Below are 22861 nucleotides of genomic sequence, written 5' to 3'. Positions count from 1 at the left end.
AACATAAGATACAGAAGTATTGTTTAGCTAAATAAAATCCAAGAACTTGTTATTTAATAAATTTATGAAATATTACACTTTTATTCTGTTTACAGTTTAGAAGCTTCAATTAATGAATACTGGTATACACAACTTTTAAAATTTAAAATGATCAATATTGTAATATTTTCATTACTTAATTTTAGTCAAGAATATAATAAAACAAAAGTAGTAATAAAATTAAGTGCAGAGATAACTGCAGAGGTAATATAAACATTATTACAATTTACGTTTTATTCTTCATAAATATGCATGCTAATTAATTATTCATATTTTTAAACGGCTAAAACTTGTACTATAATTTTTATAAAATTTAATGTTCCCATTATGCAGATATTGTTTCCTTTTCATGATATGAAAGTACTGTATGATATTGTAAAATTGTACAATAGAAAAGTAAATAAATATATTGAAAACATATTATACTTTTTCTAGAAAAATCATTTCTATTAAGACAATAGTCTATTTAATTTTTTAAAAAAGATTTTTGTTATACAAGATTAAATAGTAAGACTTAGTCTAAGAAGATGAAACAATGGTCCCTAGAACATTTTTCTTATTTACAGGCGTAATTACTTTTGTCAGATGCAACCAATAACTCTTCTCTGTCTATTATCTCCTGGCTCTGGAAAACATATGGTAGTATTTAATACATTTAAATAATTAAATATTTTATATATTAAATGCAGTATGTGAATAGATAAAGTGAAGTGAAATAAGTAGATAAGTGATTACAATAATGTACTAACTTACCTCCTTAAGCATTTAATTAATAAATGACTAATTTATTAATAAATAAAGAAATAACAATTGTAATAAATATATATGAAATATATGTAAATGCTCGTGAATGAACAAATTATCATATATTATAATAAAACATGTAATAAAATATGAAATAAAATATGTAATAGCTAACAATCTTGTTACAACATAAAATATGATAAAAATATAGAAAAGTTTATTAGAAAATTAAACTTTTTTTTAAATAATAAGAATATTAATATAAAAATCATAATTTATTTATTATATATTTTTTCCCAAATATGATATAATATATGCATATAACTATTTTGTATATATTAGTTAGTAAACTGAGATTTTTGGGCGATTATATCCAAAAACATATAATTAAATAATTATAATAAAATGATTATATCTTTGTATTATTTATTAACAACAGAACCAATTCTTTCGTATTTGTCGACTTTCAAAATTAATTACGAAAAATTAAAATTTGTTTGAATAATACCTCTTAATAAAATAAATGTTCATCAACTAGATCAGTGAAGAATGTTATTGATATACAATTTTTCAATTTAAACATTTTAAGTACTATCCTAAAATATTTGCAGTTTAAATATTTTAATTGCTATCTTAAAATTTCACTATTTTTATAATTTAAATGATTCTAAATATAAAAATGCAATGATGAATTTAAGATTGCTATTTTGATATAGTAAGCAATATTAAACAATAGATAACAAGTATAATGTAAAAGAATATTTATATGATACATGAAACCATATATTTAATGAACTATCTGTTAAATATGAGATATAAGTTAGTAAAAGATTCGTATTAGTATTAGTCGAGTTAAACTTACGAGACTGTGATCTGTGACTATTGTTAGAATGTAGGTGAATTCAAGTTAGGGCTGCCTGGTGTCGAAGTAGGAGTTGATGGAGTACCTGGTGGTGAAGCATCCAAAGGACAAACCAAATTACCATAATCTGCTTCGTTCTTGCTCTTTTTGCGTTTTAAAGTAAACTGAGATTTCTTGGGTACCTAAATCAATTTCATTCTAATTTAATTACAACATTTAAATTTAGTACAAGTTTGATTACATATCATTTATTTAAAGAACATAGACTAATTTTATTTATTAACTGTTACTTTAGTCCATTTAGATTTATTCTTACTTCGACTATTCGCTAATATATTTCCAATTCTAGATTCAGTTTTTATTTATTTTCAGATTTGTACTGAATTGTTGTTATTATAATACATATATAATCTTGTCCTTTTTAAATATTTCCTATTAGTTTAAAGATTAATAAAAATTAAAGATAGAGAATTTTATGATTTTGGATAAAACAATGGAATGATAATGATTTCATTTTAGGTAAAAAAGTATAAAAGATTTTAAAGACATTCCCATTTTTGAAAATAAACCTAATAAAAATTTTTGGAAATAATTTATCTATGCTGCAAAACAATTAAAGTCACCTTTAAACGAGCAGTAAGCGTAAGTGGAACGAATCCAAGGCTACTCTCAATTTCTCTTTTCCTTTGTACAATTTCTCTTCCAAGAATTTGATTGAAATGTGTAGTTAAATGTCTACGAAGAAGAGTTTTTCCTGGAGAAATACTAAGTAATGTGGCCAGTAATTCTGAAGTAAATCTGCCTTCATACATCATTAAACCTCCATGTACTCCAGATCCTCTCATATTTGGTGCATATTCTGCTAAATCAACTACCCTAAGCCATTCCATTACTCGATGATTTGTCCACAGATGAACATTACCACCCTCTGCTCCATTACCATTTGTAGATCTTCTTTCAAGGTTATCAAATTCAAAATTTAGTTCTCGTAAAATCTATAAAATTAGATATATTTTTATTTCAGTATATCTATAAAATTAGATATATTTTCTTTTTGTTCTTAAATTTGATATCTATCTGTTATGTCCCGCGACCTAACCAGATGTTCTCATCCATCCTTCGGTCGGGATGTCCAGCAAATGTTTAAACATATTTGCTCGGACCCGCAATAATCATAAGGAACCGTTATAAGATTTAACATTTTTTCTTTACTCTCGAGGCCCTTAATTGTCATAATATATCCTTCAAGTCGAAACGTTCCTTAAGGTTATTGCTCATTACGGTAAAATATGGGAATAGCGGATTTTCCCACGTACGATGTTCGAAGACCACTTCCACCCGCGAGCGACCGTTGGGCAGCACCCATCACTAGTTCTCCTTATAGACCTCACCATCACCGAACATCATTTGCTACTAACTCTTCGATCAGAAGATACCTTGACACTTACAACTATTTACTCTAAACACTTCTACATTTCTCGCACGCGCCACTCGCAGACACTCAAGTCCCAAAAGTTGTTGAGAATAGAAGTTATATTTAAACGTCATATTTAAAAGTTATAAGTTTCTTTATGTTACTATATCTTAATTTAGATTACTGTAGTTAGTGTAATATTTGCAACGAATTAAGTAAAATTATGACATTTTAAAAGTACCTGAATTCCCCGTCTAAGACTTGCAGCATGTAACTGAGCAGTAACTCCAAGATTTAAAAGGTCTTCAGTGGTGAGTCTGTGTAACATTCTGCCATCAATTTTACCATTTTGAAAAGCTTCTTTATGTTGTGGTAATCCAATATCATCCAACCATCGCAAAACTGCTGCATTATCCATCTATAATTTCATTAATATTTACGTGTTTGTACAATTCAATCACTAAATTGTAAAAATTACCTTATCTGATCCAAAAAATTCAGCTCCACCACTTTTTTCTGATTCTACCGCATACAATAATTTCTTTCTATGGAGAACATTTTTAATTTCTAATTCCTTTTCTAATTGTTGCTGCGAGCATTCTAACAATTTTGTTCCAGTAGCACCCCATCGCCTCAATTCACCCGCGTAACATTCTAATCCTAAATTTGCAAGCCAATCTCCAATTTCTTCCATTGAAAGTTCTACCAGAGGTTTCTGAATCGATTCTATTTGAGAATTTGTATCTCCTATGATTGTTTTCTCCTCTTCAGCTAAAATAAGAATAATAAAAAAAATTTAATATCATCAAACTAGACTCACTATTAATGTAATGTTATGCTGTATGTTAACAGTAAATGTAAAACAGCAAATAAATAATTTGAAGATACAATAAATATCTTAATGTCCAAAACATATAAATGTTTTAAATACATGGTATTGTTACATCATATATGTTAATTACACATGAATTACATTATAGATCAAAACAAAAAAAATCAACATTTTCATGCAAAACTCAACATAAAACTCGTTTTAGAAAATTAATTGTGATCAACATTAATATAATATAAATTTTAAAGCCACGATTGCCTGTCATATAAAAAGAACAATTATTTTTTGAAAGAACATTTAAAGATGCATGCTTAAAGGGAAAATCAATCGCAACCTAGAGTAGGTGCAGACAGGCATCTCGCGGAGGCTCCTTTAACGGCGAATGGTACTGTTGTGTGTACTCCAGAAACTAAACTGGGTACCTTACCGAACACTACACCTTTCTTTGAAGAACTCGGTGGCCTAGGAAGACTACTATATTGGCTGGTATGCCTCCCAAATTTCTCTCCCTGCAATAAACCGCTAACAATAATGTATTCTTCTATTTTTATCATAAATTTAGTATAACTGTTTATATACCTATTCTGCAAAGAAGTATCTAATTTTATACAAATTCTTGTCAACTTACATTTGATACAGGACTTGTACTACGGAGTGCAAGATTTTCATGCTCTAAACTTGCTTGTTTAAGCTTCATTTCTGATAAAGAACTCAAGAGCTCTAATTTCTGTGTTTCCAAAGCACTTCTTGACAGTACTTCCTTTAAAAATTAAGACTATTGGAATAAAGTAAAAATAAAAATAAAATAGAAACAAAAAGAAAACAAAGTATATAAAAGTAGGATAAAATTATAAAGATAATATAAATTATGATATAAAAGAATAACAGCAATATTAATAGAAATATAATCACTATATAAGATAAAATCACCAAATTACTTTTTGTAATGCTTCTTCCATTCTCCTGAGTGACTCCTTCTTCTCTCTAAGCATATTTTCCAATTCTTGAATTTTGTTAGATTGTGCATCTACCTGATCTGACAAAACTGACACTTCCATACGTAATGTCCCACGTTCATTTTCTAATTTTTTTAAACGTTCCTGTAATATTATTTAATACTATGTATAAGATATAATTTATTAATCATTATTATATTATCAATCAACACAAAACACATTTTCACAATTAACATACTCTTTTTAACATAATTCATTTATTAGCATAACAACATTGAATGAAACAAATAATTTAATTTCAAATCATACATATACTATGATATAGAAAGTAAAAAGAATATAAAAGGAAAAATCTATGAGAAATTTTCCTTGTTTTAAATTATTCAGTAAGTATTAATTAAGATATATGAATCTTATCTAATCAATTTCATGTATTCATCTCAAGTTCCATAGCGTAAATAAATTAATATAACTTACTTACGAATTAAAAGATATAAATATTTACAATATTAAATGCAACAAATTCATGATATAATATTCATATCGATTACTCTCCGATCAACTATTTAAATTATACATATTATTGCACACATTTTAATTATCAAAACTTTTTAATATTCTCTATTAGTAGATATCAATATACCTCAGTTTTTGCCTGACACTCGTTCCATTTTTGTACAGCTTGAAAGTGTTGTAGAGAGCAACAATAAGGAAAGTCTTTTCTTCTTAAAAGAAGATCTGATTGTGATTTAGTTCTTTGTTCATGTACTATTCTATTCCTCAATCGTCGTTTCTTTCCTAATTCTAACGATTGATTGTTTCGATTTCCTTTACACTCTTTATTGCCTTGACAGTTATTGGTTTTTGAACAAATGCTGTTCAACCATGTTAAATAAAATCAGTAATTTAAAATTTGCAAATAGCAATAAAAAAATAAAAACACAAAGACCTCATATTATATACTGCAGAACAGAAAGGTGGAAAAGTCCCAATATGTGTTAAATTTGTGGATGCACAGAGATTAGGTACACTTCCCCTCAGATTAACCATTTTAGCATTACCTAATGGACAACTCTAAGAAAATGATATGATTCTTCTAAACATTTTAGAAACACACTCTATTTTTTATATTCTTATTATGTATACATAAAGGCTACTTATATATAAATTAGAAAATTATCATTAATATAATACTAACACTTATAACTATAAAAGTTACTAGATAAATATTTTGTTTTTATAATCATATATAATTGTAATACATATATTATATATGTTATAAACAAATTTATATATTTGTAAATAAACATATATATATTTACTAAAAACACTTATATGTATATATATAGATAGTCATAAAATTATATGGTATTCAACCTGGTACATCATTACAACAAATTTCTATCCTTAAAAATTATTTCAAGCTCGAAGAAAATGTAAAAGAATCATTATTAATGTATGTGATTTCTCATTTCAATGTTATCTCATTTTATATTTAATAAAATTACAATCTTATATTTCGGAAAGATTAATTTTTCATAAAGCCTTATATACTTTAGATGTTAATAAATAAATTGAAAATCGAGTTATAAATTTTTAATCTTTCTTTTTAAATATTCCCTTATCCATTACCTGGCAAAAACAATTGCCAGATTCATGTATTTGATGCTCAACAAAGCCAATATTTGCAAACTCATCTTCTCCTTGTTCAGAATTTGATGTTCCTGAAGAATCATATTCTTCAGAAGGAGTCCAACTGCTATCCAATTGTTTTGATCTCGACATAATCTTCAATAACTTTAAACCTAGATCAATTTACGTAACTAATCCTTTAAAAAGTTCTATGATTTCTTTCACCAATCTTAATTTTTCTATTCAAATATAAGACAATATAGAAATTTTAATAGACTTTTACAGAGAATTTGTTTCATCAAATAATGTAAAGTGTTGCTAAAGAAATTCTTTTTTAATTATATATGATTTATAAATAGAAGAATTTCTTTTTAATGATATCATTTAATCTTAATCTTGCTGTCTTCTTTTAATTATTAATAGGATCTTTTGTAAGCTCCTTCTTTTCTTAATCCGTTATTAATTTTTTAATCTTAAAGTTATTTACTAATTCCTTCCAATCAGGTATTTTTCTTCATCCCTTATTTTCAATCGTTTTAATGCAAATTAGACTGCACAAAAAATATCAATAAAAAATAATTTTTATGCAACGATCACGACGCGGTTCTGTTCGAAACTAAAATTACCAATCTAAAATTTCTCAAGACGAGAGTAGTCACGTGACGTGATCTATACATAGATCATTCTTTATTTTTCGAAATGCCTAATACGAAAAAATTTTCTAGTTAACATCATTATTGAAATAATATCGTGATTAAATTTGTCATATTCGGAAATCTATATTATTCGTGTAGATTTAAATATACATATTTATTTTCAAACAAAAGAAAGTATATGTTCAAATTTAGAAATTTATAAAATATATATATATTAAACTTATATATTTATAGATATTCAAAAATTTTTACATCTATAATGCAATAAATGTAAATAAATAAAGTTTGCTTTTTAGATATAATCTAATAGAGTATTATTTTCCAATTTAATATGGAACTAGGATGAAAATCATGATTTTCATATTATTTGTAACAAATAGGATTTTATTGATTACACTATTTGTCACAATTTTTAATTAAAAATTGATATCTATTATATATATTAAATATAATACATATAAGAAAATAGTATTTTGAGATGAGATTATCCCAAATTATAAATATTTAACGTCTTTTGCCATTTTGTATTTCAATTCATGTCTTTATCAGTTTGCAGGTATGTTTGTATGTATGTCAAATAAATCATTTTTCAAAATCTTTTTTAGAAAAATATATGCAACATTGAAGATTTGAATCTCTATTTATATAAATAAAGTCAAACAAAGTATCATAAACTGTCTCTTATAAAAGCATTGCAGATATCAATTTATCCCTTCTTTTGCATTTTTTACAAATTATTAATTATGATAATTTTAGGTACAACAAATTTTGTGACAAAATATTCTGATGGTGGAGAAGGAGACCTTAAAAGAGTGCAGAATGCTTAACATAGTATGGGTGATACTACTATTGTTTTAACACTGTTCTAATTGATATTTTACTTATTTTGTTAGCAATCCCAAAGTATGCCAAATTATATTTTTTAAGTATATTACTTTATATAACAGAATTTATGTTTTAATCTAGTTCTTTTATTTATATCATCTACAAAATAGAATATAATTGAAATAAACATCCAAATGTTTACCCCATCCAATGGTTGCATCCATTGCAATAAAATTTTAGTAGTATCTGCATCTGGAGGTGAAGGAGGACTTGGAGAATTCTTAATTGCTGTCACAAGATTTTTCGTGGCTTCTTTAACAGAATCCTTCCATTCAGCACTACCATCATTGTTACTTTCCGTACATACACCTGTTAATATATGTATATTATAACATTAATGATCATGTGTCAATTAAAATTAATTAATACCAATTATTATTTATATTTTAAACATAATATACTCATATAATATACTCTTTTTAAATATGATATATGCTGATAAACCAAAGGAATTATACAATGAAAAATCTTACTATACTTCTAATTTTTAATAACTCTTATAATTTCTAAGCTATTTTCATACACCTTAACTGAAATTATTTCAAATTAATAATCATAGTTTACCAGAAATAATGTCATCCATTTGTAATAAAGCAGCTTCCAACATCTTACTAGCTTCACTTGATGTTTTTGTAAGAAAAGTTGATTCTCCTGCTTGTATTGTGCTTCCGTTTCTTTCTTCACTTTTACCCATTGCTAATTTCTGTGAATAAAAGGAATCATATATTAAAAGTAATATAAAATAAATAATGAAACACTTGTAATATAATTAAATAATAAAAATGATAAGCATTAGAAAATTTTAAAACTTACTTAAAATAAGTAATTGTAATATATATAACCTAAAAACTTCTGTTTTAAAATTATTTTTAGATCTAAGACATAGTGTGCTTTTGAAAAGTATTTTATTCAAAGGACCAAATATATAACTTTATTCACAGATTAATAATAAAAGAAAGAAGAAAGAATAATTGCAAGACAGAAAAAGATAAAGTTAACTGTCAAATAAGTCTGCGTTTCAAAATGGCGTGTTTACCTAAATCATTTATATATTGAGAAATGAAATAAAATATAATTAACCATCCTTTATTAATTTACATCTTTTTCACATTTTGTGTGAAAAATGGATACATGTCCCTCTTTCAGTAATTAAACAAAATATACAGTTAAAGTACATTTCTGAAAAAAAATAACTTACCTCCCTGTACCATGATTTAAATTCGTGCATATAGTTTGAAATTTCCCTAAATCAATTATTGACTCAAATCATAAAACCAATAAAAAGCAACAGGTGTTAAGAACAACGCCCAATAGTTTACCGCCATAGTAGCATTTTGCTCCTTTTTTCTAGCGTTTTGCCCCCTCCTCCCCACATATAAAATTAGTAAACTAGTTTTAAATTGTATAAATTGTAAAAATTAGATGAAATATTAAAGAAATAAGGATAACTATTTTAATTATATACTGCTATGCGTATTTGCAAACTATAGAATAAAAGGCAAATGTACATATACATATACATATACATATACATATACATATACATATACATATACATATACATACATATATATATATATATAGCCACAGTAATGAACTTCATAAACTGAAAAGTACAGAAATTACAAACACTATTTTTTAAATTTATCTTAGAATTTTTCATTAATTATGTCTTCTTTTTTCGATTAATGAACTTACGAGAGTAAGTTATTTTTTCTTAAGAATAGCATATTAAAAATCGCCTAGTTATAAAGAAATTAGTTAATTAATGAAAAGTGGAATTGATCAATTTAGCTTCTGAGAGACTCTTATGTATAGATATACATGTAACATATACAATAATGATATATTTCAATTGTACCCATTACACCATAGTTATAGTAACATCAACAATTTTAGATTTTTGCCTATCATATTCTTAAATATGTTGCTATATCCATAAATTTGTAAGAATGAATAGAATTGTATATTTTCATTTTTTTTTAAATTGGAAGTTAACAAGGGTAATATGGACAGCTATAATGTTTTAAGTATTTTTATGCAATATTCATCATATTTTTGCAAGGCTAGAGAAAATACTTTCCCATTTGAATACAATTTTAATATTACATACTTTTCCTAAACACAATCACAGTGTAAAGGCATACAGTTTAATGCTTCTGGTCCATTTTCAGTTAAATCTATTTTGCTTACTTCATGTTTAAATATTCTACATACAATGTTAGGTAACATATTTTGAATTTATAATATGCAACATTTTAAATTATTTATATGAAAATCACTTTTATTCTCAATTATTGTTTTTTTGACTTGCTATTTGAAATAAGAATTGTTTAAAATAATAATATAATATTAAATATATAATATTTTTGCTACAAATCAAATTAACTTTTGTACAAAATAAACGTAAAGTAAATCAGTTTGGGCATGTAAATACTAGAGACTATTTAAATCATAATTAAAAACTGTACCTATCCAATTATACTTATCTAATTGCATCTATATGTACTTTAAGAATTTCTAAAAATTTTTCTAGATTATTACAAAGACATCAATAATTCTACGTTTGTAGAAATAGAACCTAAATCAATTAAAATTATTATGGTAAAATTAGATTTAATTAAATTTAGTTTAACTATTTGATTAATTATTGAAATGAAGATGAACAATCACAAGATAAAATAAAATGGAAATATATATTCATATGTAACTTCTTCGCATGTGTTGATATAATATATTAATTTTTAAATCTTAACAGCTTCTCACATTAATATAGCAAGAAAATAAAAAATAGCTCACAGCAAATTTTAAGATGCAAATTGAAATATTACTTGAAATATAGTGAAATGCATATCAAACATGAAAGATTTATATATATTCTTATCTTACTATTTTGTCAGATATCTTAATAATTCAACAATTTATAATAATGCAGTAACAATTAGCTTTGATACATTGAATTAAAAAATGATAGTTCTCTTTAAAAAATTCCATTGAAAGAAATATTATTTTCTGTAGACACACAATTTAGACTGTTAAGAAATCAATTAGTTTTAAACAGGATGATAAAAATCTATATATAACGGGTATATATAAAATAATCTAATTAATACTGCCCCTCTCATATAATTTATGGAGCATTAATTCATTAGTATTTTTAAAATAAATTTAATTCTAGCACACTAAGATAGAGAATAATTTATTACATAATTGAATATGTACTTCTTTTGTTTTTTTTCTTAATTACATTTTCACGAATATAGTTATTATTAAAAACATTATTTGCTCACAGGCTCTTTTGCTTTTTTTGCTTTTAAAGACAAAATAATTTAATAAGAAATATTTTCTGTATTTCATTTTTGTATGATCGAGCAAGAATATGATGAACACGCAGTCTGTTATAGAAAGATATTTAAGAAAGTTTTACATTGACGATGCTAATTTAAAATTCTTATTCTTAAGAAAAGTTATGTAATATTTATTTAAGATATTAACTATAATAATCATTTATATATTCATTAATGTTTACTTTTAGTGTTAAAAAATATTGTTTTGTATCAAAAAACACATGTAACACATGATACATCATGATCAATGTAAAATATCTCATAATAGAAATATTTTACATTTTTTTATGAATTTAGATAATTTAAAATTTTGTTAACAAAAATAATTAATTGGAAAAGCTTCGTTATTTCAAAAATATAACAATAAAACTTTGATATATAGTAGGAAAATACGAAAAATAATAAATTTTGAAATAAAGAAGCATCGTCAAGCTTGAGGCATATTTAAAACTTAATATATTGGAATGCAAAGTAACAATAAATAACTTACGTATCGATAAATAATACAATAATGACAATAATAATAATAACATAATCATGGTAATAACATAGTAATAGTAGTAATTATATTAAATATTACGCAATTTGCGAAACGATCTTTAAATAACTACAACCATTGATAACAGTAATCGTGCGTATCGCGCTTAATGTACTTGTTTAATATAGAATATGTACAGAGTACCCAATTTAATTACACATTCTATTGTAAGTTGTTATTTTTATTTTCTGAAACTAACTATAATATTGTAGTATAAATTTCTAATGATTGTGATTCGAAATTTTTGTATATTACATAACATAGTATAATAACACAAATTTATGCACATAAATTGAATATTCTGTATTAAACGTACATACACACACACGTACACAAAACACTTATTAAGGTCTCGAAATCATATTTCGCAACTATTAATGAAATAAACCTTTTTGTAGTTATTTATATTGAAACAAATATTTAATTTTCATTTAACCATAATTAAATACTGATCTTATTTTAATTTAGTTTGCAATTAACTTCTAACTTTATATACCTTTATGTAAAATTTAACTTTAACAACTACATAATGATTTTTATTCTGATATTCTTATCAATTTCTGAAATATGATGTCTTGACTTTCTTATTTGCATACCTTTTTTATACTTTAATACTTTTCTGTACAAATATTTTTATATAAAATATTTCTTATGCTGACGCAATATTTTAGTTGTCATATCCTTTTCTTATTTATATATCTGTATTTATATGTAACACACGGCTCGGTTCTTTTTTCACACCATAATAATAAATTGACAACTGAAATTTAGTTTGTAAGTAATTTTCCTTGATTATTCGTGATTCTTTTCTACATACAAATAACCAAAGTAACAACATTCTGTAATGATCATAAAATCCTTTCTATAATAAAACTAAGTAAAATTATGGATAAGGACACATTACATAAATATAAAATTAATAAAATTTAACAAATAATTTTACAAAAAAAACCAAACAGAAAACAGTGCGTAAAAAGAATTTGAATAGAAAAAAAGAGCACATTTTGGTAATATAGTCACTGTTTTTTTCTATCTAAATATACATAACTATGTTTAAAACTATCAATAGAGCTTCTGGAATACGTTTTAGTAAAGCTCCATGGACGGATCATTCGTACCACCACAAATTAGCACGTTTCGGACGAATGTGAGCGTTGGCAAAGGTATTTTGATGAAGGCACGACTTTTTCCAGATTGCAAAATTATTTCTCGAACCTCGTTTACTTGATTTCTAGTTAATCAATATCTACATATATAGATATTAAAATAAATAAAAATATTATGTTGGAACATTGTAATACATATGCTTTATAGCAGAAAACAATTCTTTTTAACTCAAGATTATGATTCTGTTCATATAAATTATAGTAAATTTATATTATATAATAACTATTTAAATAAACGAGGTTCTAAGAGCTCTTAAAAGAATATTATTCTTTCAATAAAATTATTGATGACTTTTGCTTAATAAATGCGAATTAAATTGATATAAGTTGCAACACTGTTCTCCACAAATATTGCATTTCCAAGGATTGCTTTCACTATGACAACCTTTGTGAAGAAAATATAATGTTTGATCAGGAAAGGTAATCCTACAGTGAGCGCATTGAAGTCCACTACTTCGTTGATCGGGCCTTGTCGAACTGGGAGGTTCTCCTCTTGAATGGGGATTTGAATTTGAACTATTATTACCTATTACAAAATCAATTTATCTGTTAAATCATATTTAGATCAATTATATGAAAATAGTTTAAATAATATATAATAATATATGCAATAATCGTATATATTAATTAAATCGAGTATCAGGAAAACAAAGATAGTTTATTTATGATTGTCATATTCCTGATTAATCTTTATATATTTTAAAATACAAAATAGTAAAAATGTTAGAGAACATAGCTAAGATAGGATAGAATAGAGAACATAGATATTTTCATAACAAAACATAAATAAATGTAATTCATATTTAGGAACCATAAGTTATATTAAGGTACTAATAATATAAATAACTTAATAAGATAATAAAGTTACCATTATTATTATTGTTGTTATTGTTATTATTTCCTGAGCCAGATGAAAGTTTACGTCGTAAGTCGTCTCGAAGAAGGGATTTTAATGGAGAGACTTTTATCAAGGATGGTAATGGAAGATTGCTGGATGTTGCTCCATTTTCTTCCGCTCCATTACTGTTTGGTTCTTGCTTAATAGGAATTAATGAAATAGAAGGTGTAATTGCCTCTTCACTTCCACCAAGATTCCTTAATTAAAAAATTAGTTTAAAATAAATTTAAAATAACATAAAAATGAAAATCAATTTTGTAATCTTTTCTATACCTGTGAATGCCACTACTGTTAATTGGTAACTGATGGTGACTACTACTTGGAGCATTACTATTACTGTCTGCACTTTGAGGACTATTCGGACTATCTCCATTTAAAGGGGCAGGACTCGGATTTCGTTGATTTGTAGTTTGTTCTGGATAAGGAATTGATATTTCTATGTGAGGTGTTAGAAAGTGCATTGGCGGTGTTGCATTATCCGCGGAACGATTTCCAGTACTGTCTCCACTATCGGAAAGAGGAGCAGAAGGCATAGCTTCACCTGGAGCACAGCTATTCATCAATGAACTTGAACTGTTTGGTCCTGGATTATCTAGATCGATTCCATGTCTAAAATAGAAATAAATAAGTAAGTACTTAACAGCAAAATAACGTTATTATAAAACAATATAATATTATTAAAATAATTAAACACTAACCTATTAAAAAAATGTAACCTGAGGCACTTCATAGTTGCTGCACGATAATTGCACAAAGGACAAGACTTGACCATATCATGTTGGCCGACATGTTCATTTTGAAAATGAGCTCTCATAGCAATTTGTCTTTGAAAACCTCGGTTGCAAATTGGACAATGATAAGGCAGAGTCTTAGAGTGTGTTGTAAAATGTTCTGCCAAGTGATCCTTCCGAAAAAATCTTTTCTGGCATACACGACATTCATATGGTTTCACACCAGTGTGTCTCATCTATAAATAGTACTCATTTTTTCTTACATTAAAATCACTTAGCTTTTGAATCTTAGTAATTTTAAAACATAAGCAAATTTATTTCATACCTTATGCCGTCTCATGTTAGCTCCATTGGAAAACTGCATATTGCAAACATCACATTCAAACATTTTCCTATGAGAACGAATTCCAGGATGCGTTTCTTCTCCATCTCCATCATTTTCAGTAGCTTCTATATTCTCTGTGCTTTCTCCTGGCTCAGCACTAGCCAAACATTGATCCTGATGAGCGCAGAATGCTGTCTTATTTATAGTTTCATAGTTCTCACACCTTTCACACCTGTCCACACGTTATGGATCCTTTGATACGCTATTTAACACCTTGATTATCTAAACGTTTATTGGAATTTTTTTAAATACAAAAAATTAATTACATGAAGATGACAGACCTAAAAGCTGGTACAGCACCATCACCACTATCGTAATTAGTATTTAAGGCAGCTTCATTATCTGGATCCAAATTCTCCTCATCTCTCGGATTTGATGATTCTCCAACATCGGCGTGCGAACAGGAATGGGAATCTACCTCGTTTTCCCCGCCACCAGCATCAACCCCATCTGACATGATACTGAACCCTCCAGAAACTATATTGTTGAACCTGCACCATTCGTCGTTGATTACCTACAATATTGAACAAATATAATTCAATTTGTCCTTTTTTCCAATAATACGAATTTACATATCTTAAATTTTCAATGTATTATACATAAATTTACACAATATACATGTAACATTAGAAATTTTTATGAAGACACATGCAGTATTTAGTTTCGTTACAATTTAATTCAATAACATAATGTTCATACTAATAATACACTACTACTAATAAACAATGGAACAATGAATAACAAATGAAATAATAAAAAAGAAAAAACATACAATAAATATAAGTAACCCAACTATATTCTCGAAAATTTCGATGTTTACCTGTCAGTTTCGATCGAGGATTCGAGGATGACGAGACGATTGGTCAATCCTGAGAGTAAGAGAGAGAGAGAAAGGGGAAAAGAGGGGGGTGAGTACTAGGACATGAAGTGAGAGAGATTCCGGCAAAGCGCAATGCCAGAGTACACTGCACTTTGTCCCAGTTTCGGGGGAATCCGTCACTGGTGACGTAGTTTTCCGCCGATCTGGCTGGCCTCGTCACCGTATGGTCAACATCGTTCTACGAGAAAGAGGGAGTCTGAAGTTTTTACTTAGTTTTCTTGCTCAAATTATACACAACCAACCATCTCCACTATAACCTTATTTTAATTTGTCCTTTGTTCAAAAATGTACAACACTTATATGAACCACTGCACACTACTCTCTTACTGCCTTCTTCTGAATGATCGATTAATCGAAATAATCGATTCGACGATATTCGACTTCATAGTAATTTTCGATCTATCAAATCGGTTATCTGTCGATTTTTTTCTATATATTGGCTGCAAATGTAATATTACTCAAGAAATGAGTAAATGAACTAATCAAGGACGTAACATTTGATTAAGAAACATACAAATTGCGTAAGTAATGTTATACGCAAACAGTTGTTTATACACTTTTACTTTATTATATACATTTTTTCGCAAAAGATGTAAATAAGAATGTATTTCAATATCGAATCATATGTATGAGAGCAGACGAGAGTATGTTATATACGAATAATAAACTTTCTAAATAATTCATTTTTTGGAAGAGGAAGAGAGAGAGAGATAGAGAGAGAAAAAGAAAGAGAGAAAGAGGAAAAATATTTAAGTCTTAAAATTTAATATGCCTTTTAATATCTGATTATATCAATGATATATTATTAATACTCAATGTTAAATTCAGTATTGTTCGCAAATATATCGAAATAATATATGTATTTTCATTTTGAGTTGAACTGCATTCTAGACCACGAAAAATTTGTGACTGATATCTATATTTTCTTATACTCAGCTTCTAGTAATCAAAGGGTAGAATCCAAAAATACCAGTTTTTAAGTTTCAAAAACCTTCCAAATTTAACCTAAACCTTAACTTTATCTTAACCTAATCTAAACCTCTACTTCACTTACAAACCCGACACTGTTATTAATTGTTTTGTGAACGTACCTATCTGTATTAAGTTCAATATAACTCGTGAAACAAAAGTAATATTCGAACAGGAAGGTTTTAAAATTCAAAATTAATATTTTTTAAAACATATAGGTCAGTTAAAAATTTGTAATGTCTCAAAACAAACCTTAATATCATTTTATGCACTTATGTTTTAAAACTATGCACTTACTTATTAAAAATAATAAAAAACAATTGAACAATTATGAGAATAAAGTATAATATAATGATAAATATGACAGCAGTGTACATATTTTAAAGAAATAATTAATTTTTTAAATTTTAAGTATATATGTATGTATATATATATATATAACATATAGAAGGAATATAAAATATACGATATTGTATAAATAATATGTTAAAATATAAAAACAAACAATAACAAAAGTTATAAGCTAAGTGATTTCATAAAGTAAAGTAGAAGAAAGCTTGTAATAGGCATAGAGCAAAAAGAATCTTAATCATTAACATCATCACGATATTCATATTTACTATTATTTCCTTAAAAATAAAAATAATTTTTAATTAATTTATATTTCAGTATCAAAAACCTTTTCTTTAAATACTTATAATATGTAAATTAGTACAAAATTAGTCAAAAGATATATAGCTAACTATATACAACAGCTGCAAAAAATATTCTTGCTTTTTCCAATAAAGCATCTTTTTATCATGTTCTACAATTTATTTTCATTGTATCAAATTTTTGCAGTCCTATGGAAAAATTATTGAATGATACAGAATCTAACATACTTGGTTCCAATTAATAAGTGTGTAAATACTATAATGAATAAAATGGTGTGTAAATATTCTTTATAGCCACTTGTACCTCATAAAAATAATTCTGTTCTGAACTTTAGTTCAGTTTATGTATTGTGATTATAGATTATATTATCCTATAAATACTATTAATAACGATCTTATTAGAAGTTGAAATAATGTTTTCAGTAAACAAGTAACTGTACTATTATGACTTTATGATTTTAAAGGTCAGTATAATTACATAACTTTAACATCGATTATCATGTTGTTAGTCAATAAATTGAAGAATCCTAATTACAATTTTGTTTAAAAAGATAATATAGCAGAGAGGAAATTTCCTTCCTGAATTAATGCATTAAATATTCGACCTTGTTCATGAGATAGTTTTATTAGTAATAATAAAAAAAATTAGTCAAGTTAAAGAAACAATACGAAGCTTTCCTACGTACTAATGATATCTTTATCATCTTTAAAAAAACATTCTCTAATTTTTCTTCAGATTTGACAATATGATAAAATTTTATCAAATTGGTACGCATGCGTATAAATCGTTCCTGCTGTTAGTTCAATGTATGTAATGGACAATGAAACACATGCATCTGTAATCTACGGCATAGAACGACAGTATAACACGGTGTGTCATGGTGAACGTGTTGATGTTTGTGCAAGTTTGTTATAGCTATATCTCGAAAACTTAAACCGCGCAAATCATTTCGATATTTCTCGATCTTTCGACGTTTATACAAGACCGTGTTCAAAATCTCACAAAACTTGAATTTCTCGTTTAATCAGTGCTTGGGAAAAATAAAGTCGTAAATAGAGAAAATAATAAGGAGAAAAAGGAGTAATTTTTGGTGAAAGTTAGGTACGTAATTTCTGTGTTAAGAAATCCAGTCTCTTTTATCAGCTGTTCATATAATGGGCGCAGCAGCCAATCAGGATGAGGTTCATATGACAACAGTAAGTTCATCTTCCCTTTTTTTATATAACTTTTTCTTCTTAGTTATGATTGTTATGAATATGAATAATGGTATTAGTATTAATTTCAGCTTTAGTTTTAGTATTAGTATTAGTATTTATTGCACCATTCGTGCATCATTCAATGTTCTCGAATATGACACATAGTTAGCAATAACATATTACAACATATTAGCACGTATTAGTACATACAAGTTTTTAAAGTGTCACTGAATTATTATTAATTCAGTATAATATTGTGCGTATTTATTTTGTATATGAAATGTATGATATCTTTTTGAAGCAATAATTATAATAATATTTTCATTATACCAGAAAGAAATACTTATATTACTTTTGTTTTCATATCAGTTATTATTTAATATCAATATAACTTAATATTTTATCATCACATATTACGTTATTATTATATGATTATCATATAACGGTTATATATGATTAAAAATAACAGAATAACAATAAAAAATGTGTTTTTCAGCCAGAACTAATTACTGTCCATGGTTATAAATCAGAAACACATCATATTTGGACAGAAGATGGATATTGTCTAGATGTGCATAGAGTTTTACCAAAATCTCATCAAAATTCTGATTGCAATGTAAGTGGGAGTAATGAGCAAAATTTAAGTAATAAAAATACAATAGAGGTAAGTTACAAATATAAAAGTTATCACAAAGTTATTAATTATCATAAAGAAATTAATCCATTCAGAGATTAAAAATTTAACTCTTTCCCTACTGAAAGCCATTATATGATAGATTTCTTGTATTTAAATATTTTATTTAAGCAAATGTATGTGAAAATACTGTATTGTCTGATAAATATCAATGGTATTTCAGTATTCATCAATTTATATTACTTTGTGTTAGTCTTATGTAATATAATACAATTTAAGTATAATATTTGATATAAATATCTTTTTTAATTTTTCAGCCATGCTGTAGTGAAAGAGTTAAAAATTATTCAAACTATATTAAATTATGATAACATAAGATTTGTGTCAACATTACAAATAAATGTCTGATATTTAGTACGGAAGCCATGGAGTCAAGGCAAAAGATTCAATACCAGTTCTCATTCATCATGGACTTCTATCAAGTTCAGCTGATTGGGTATTATTGGGTCCAGAAAAGGCTTTAGCATATCTTTTATGTGACAATAATTATGATGTCTGGTTAGTAAATGCAAGAGGCAATGCATATTCTAGGAAACATAAAAAATATACAACTAAAGATAAAGAATTTTGGGATTTTAGGTAATTTTATGTAAAAAATTATTAAATAGAATAGAATAAATAACAATTTTAGGTAAAAATAAGTATAAAATAGATTAATCAACAGGATCATGTTTGCTTAGTATTTGCATTTGTATCTTAGTTAGTGATACATTTTATTCACTATTTATGTTATTGGTTTCATAGAGTGAATTGTGTTATGCAGTAAAATATATTTAAAGCTAGATCTTGGATCAGTGATGAGTCATTTGACTACTGATCAATCTACTTCACACACAATGTGAGTCAAATGAATTGGAAGAGAAAAACAGGCTAATTTCTGTAATTCTACCTTTCTGGATGGTATTTATGATGAAGTCCCAAATCTGCAAACACTAAGCAGGCATCATTGTATATATGAAAAATTAATTATGTAATAAATAATTTCACTGTTCTTTTAGCTGGCATGAAATTGGGTATTATGATTTACCAGCAACAATAGACTACATTTTGGAGCATACTGGATATGCAGAACTTTATTATGTGGGTTATAGTCAAGGCACAACTGCATTTTATGTAATGGCCAGTGAAAAATCTGAATACAATCGAAAAATTAAAGGAATGATCAGTTTAGCACCAATAGCATTTCTCGCAAATCATAGAAGCCCTTTACTTAAGTGTGTTGTCCATTTTTATGGATTAATGGAGGTATGTTTCTTAGTATCCATGAAATAATTTGTTATTGTAGCCAGAGGTGGTTAAATTACAAGTGTTATGTACCAAATCTCAAAAAGAATTTTTACAGAAAGTACAATATACAAAGTGTATTGAAAATCATGATACGAGCTAAAAAGGAATAATTGTTAATATTTTATTTTGAGAGTTCATTTTTGAGAAAATTGAATTTGGAATTTTTATATCACATATAATTAACTAATATCTGAATATGAGTGAATTAGCATGAGGTCAATTGTACATGTGAAAATAAGTTAGAAATGTAGAATTTTCCATTTGTATATTGAATATATAACTGTAATTATAATTGTAAATATGATTTGCAAAAAATATTACACAATAAAGCTTTTCATGGATAGATAAACAATAAAACCTTTTAGAGTACTTCTTTCTCTTATTTTAATTAATAAGATATGCTGTTTTCTTCCAATAAATTATAATTTGAATAATATTCAAATATTCGTAGAAACAAAAGAATTTAATTAGTTTTAATAAATAATAGTTATGTTTAGCAGCTGTCATAAATTCATTAAATAACAGATATAATAAATGATTCAAGAATTGATATTATTTGTATATGCATAATTTATATTAAAAGATTTGATTCTTATTAAAAACGAATTTGGTATTAAGAATGCATATATTAAAAATTTCTTAATATAACAGCACTGGTATTATACTGATATATTCATGTACTTATACATGTAGATCCACCTCTGGTCAATAGATCTGCTATTTATGATTGACATTTCTATAGCAAGTATGTTTCAGTGGGGATCCTCATATTGCAATCTACATCAGTGGTTCCCCCGCAATAGGTTACAAGCTCAAGCCTTGGGTACAATAATTCGAAATGCCCCAGTTGGTCTCACTAATGGTTTCTGTGTATGCTGGTTTTCACTAATTGCTGGATTCGGTAGTGATCAACTAGACAAGTCTATGCTACCATTAATTCTCGGACATTTCCCAGCTGGTGCTTCTGCGAAACAAATTATTCATTATAGTCAAAATATACTATCAGGTAATTATTTAATAATTAATTTAATAATATTTAGTGCTTCCATTTACTTCGATTATATTAATTAATTACACCACCACATTATTATTGAATACTATTATTTTCTTTTAACAGGATCATTTCGCAAGTTTGATTATGGAGCAACAGAAAATCTGAAAACTTATGGGTCAACACAACCACCAATATATGATCTTGAAAAAGTAAAAACACCAATTGTAATATTTTATAGTAAAAATGATTTTCTCAATGATCCTGCAGATGTAAAAAGGCTTACTGATAGATTGCCAAATGTTATAGAGACAAAAGAGATTGAATATTCAAAATTCAATCATATTGATTATTTATGGGGTAGAGATGCCAGGGTGATTCTCTATAATACTGTTTTAACAGTTTTAAAAAAATTTAGATAAAATTAAGCTCTTAGTAAGCTTATTTTTTATTACCTTGTATATAATATTAACACTATTACATATTACATAAGGATATACAACAGATGTATTTCAAGAAAACAAATATTTTTTATTGTTATTTAATATTTTCTTTGGGTTTTAATTCTTTATACATATAATTTATTAAACCATGTTATATAAAACAGTATGTAAAATAATCTTTTTTTTTTAATTTTTTTTATTATATTTACAGATAAAATTGTAAGAATATAAAAAGAGATTGTTTTAATTCAATATAATCTCTATATAAATATATGTATTCTTATATTATTTTTTTCAAGTTTATTTTACAAATGCAAATGAATTGAGGAGAAATAAAATTTACAAACATCGCAAAGTAAGGACTTCCCTTATTACTTTAGCGTGAAGCATTTGTATATTATTAAATGTTATAAAAATATTTTTGTGAATAATCTAAGCACAATTTTTATTTAAATGAATTTTATAGAAATGTAATAAATTATATAAATTGTTCAACACTCTAGACAATCATACATCATATCAGTGTAATTATAATTGTAAATAAGTTTTAAAAAACTTTAACTTTACAAATCTAGTTAAAATAAATTCAATATGAAAAACGTGTAACAAATTCTAATGTACAATGATTTCTGTTTATATCTTGAATAAGTAAATAACAAGAT

General features: G+C 26.2%; 3 protein-coding genes across 18 annotated transcripts; 1 reads left to right on the top strand and 2 right to left on the bottom strand.

Moving 5' to 3' along the window:
• Positions 1–538: 538 nt before the first annotated feature.
• LOC117239103 (liprin-beta-1) lies at positions 539–9385 on the bottom strand. 11 transcript variants are annotated; one of them, XM_033504414.1, is made up of 13 exons: positions 9219–9385; positions 8585–8723; positions 8163–8329; positions 5797–5921; positions 5491–5722; positions 4830–4991; positions 4520–4651; positions 4226–4400; positions 3538–3830; positions 3301–3477; positions 2269–2640; positions 1646–1827; positions 539–664 (listed from the first exon to the last, which is right to left on the bottom strand). In XM_033504414.1, exons 1-12 carry the CDS (start codon positions 9246–9248, stop codon positions 1669–1671), a joined length of 2163 nt encoding a protein of 720 aa, XP_033360305.1. In that variant the 5' UTR covers positions 9249–9385; the 3' UTR covers positions 539–664; positions 1646–1668. The 11 variants fall into 11 exon arrangements, with proteins under 11 accessions (XP_033360305.1, XP_033360298.1, XP_033360295.1 ...); XM_033504407.1 differs by lacking the exons at positions 8585–8723; positions 9219–9385 and adding an exon at positions 6480–6652 and having other exon boundaries at positions 2269–2380; positions 2456–2640; positions 8163–8323; XM_033504404.1 differs by lacking the exons at positions 8585–8723; positions 9219–9385 and adding an exon at positions 6480–6652 and having other exon boundaries at positions 8163–8323.
• Positions 9386–11800: 2415 nt separating this feature from the next.
• LOC117239153 (zinc finger protein ztf-16) lies at positions 11801–16483 on the bottom strand. 3 transcript variants are annotated; one of them, XM_033504517.1, is made up of 8 exons: positions 16208–16483; positions 15906–16161; positions 15367–15599; positions 15026–15257; positions 14668–14936; positions 14243–14578; positions 13940–14166; positions 11801–13597 (listed from the first exon to the last, which is right to left on the bottom strand). In XM_033504517.1, the coding sequence occupies exons 3-8, from the start codon at positions 15540–15542 to the stop codon at positions 13353–13355; spliced, it is 1485 nt and encodes a 494-aa protein (XP_033360408.1). In that variant the 5' UTR covers positions 15543–15599; positions 15906–16161; positions 16208–16483; the 3' UTR covers positions 11801–13352. The 3 variants fall into 3 exon arrangements, with proteins under 3 accessions (XP_033360408.1, XP_033360407.1, XP_033360409.1); XM_033504516.1 differs by having other exon boundaries at positions 15906–16143; XM_033504518.1 differs by having other exon boundaries at positions 15906–16143; positions 16223–16483.
• A 1810-nt stretch (positions 16484–18293) lies between these two features.
• On the top strand, positions 18294–22296 carry LOC117239154 (lipase 3-like). Of its 4 annotated transcripts, none has more exons than XM_033504522.1 (6): positions 18294–18784; positions 19281–19400; positions 19834–20057; positions 20477–20723; positions 21522–21771; positions 21883–22296. In XM_033504522.1, exons 1-6 carry the CDS (start codon positions 18743–18745, stop codon positions 22176–22178), a joined length of 1179 nt encoding a protein of 392 aa, XP_033360413.1. In that variant the 5' UTR covers positions 18294–18742; the 3' UTR covers positions 22179–22296. The 4 variants fall into 4 exon arrangements, with proteins under 4 accessions (XP_033360413.1, XP_033360411.1, XP_033360412.1 ...); XM_033504520.1 differs by having other exon boundaries at positions 18296–18784; positions 19281–19448; XM_033504521.1 differs by lacking the exon at positions 18294–18784 and adding an exon at positions 18836–18854 and having other exon boundaries at positions 19281–19448.
• The last annotated feature ends 565 nt before the right edge of the window (positions 22297–22861 follow it).

Source organism: Bombus vosnesenskii, unplaced genomic scaffold (genome assembly GCF_011952255.1).
Source record: "Bombus vosnesenskii isolate JDL3184/JDL3185 unplaced genomic scaffold, Bvos_JDL3184-5_v1.1 scf7180000013883, whole genome shotgun sequence".
NCBI classification, from domain to species: domain Eukaryota; kingdom Metazoa; phylum Arthropoda; class Insecta; order Hymenoptera; family Apidae; genus Bombus; species Bombus vosnesenskii.
This window is presented reverse-complemented; position numbering and strand designations above follow the sequence as displayed.

Bases quoted from the DNA above. Each gene is read 5' to 3' on its own strand.
- LOC117239154 (XM_033504520.1), top strand. From the start codon at position 18,743: ATGGGCGCAGCAGCCAATCAGGATGAGGTTCATATGACAACA. The intron at 19,449-19,833 runs GTAAGTTACAAA...TCTGATATTTAG, and splicing joins GTAATAAAAATACAATAGAG to TACGGAAGCCATGGAGTCAA. The intron at 21,772-21,882 runs GTAATTATTTAA...TTCTTTTAACAG, and splicing joins TAGTCAAAATATACTATCAG to GATCATTTCGCAAGTTTGAT.
- LOC117239103 (XM_033504414.1), bottom strand. From the start codon at position 9,248: ATGCACGAATTTAAATCATGGTACAGGGAG. The intron at 5,723-5,796 runs GTCTTTGTGTTT...ATGGTTGAACAG, and splicing joins TCTGCAGTATATAATATGAG to CATTTGTTCAAAAACCAATA. The intron at 2,641-3,300 runs GTACTTTTAAAA...CTAATTTTATAG, and splicing joins GTCTTAGACGGGGAATTCAG to ATTTTACGAGAACTAAATTT.
- LOC117239153 (XM_033504517.1), bottom strand. From the start codon at position 15,542: ATGTCAGATGGGGTTGATGCTGGTGGCGGGGAAAACGAGGTAGATTCC. The intron at 15,258-15,366 runs GTCTGTCATCTT...ACGTGTGGACAG, and splicing joins GGTGCTGTACCAGCTTTTAG to GTGTGAAAGGTGTGAGAACT. The intron at 14,937-15,025 runs GTATGAAATAAA...TACTATTTATAG, and splicing joins CTAACATGAGACGGCATAAG to ATGAGACACACTGGTGTGAA.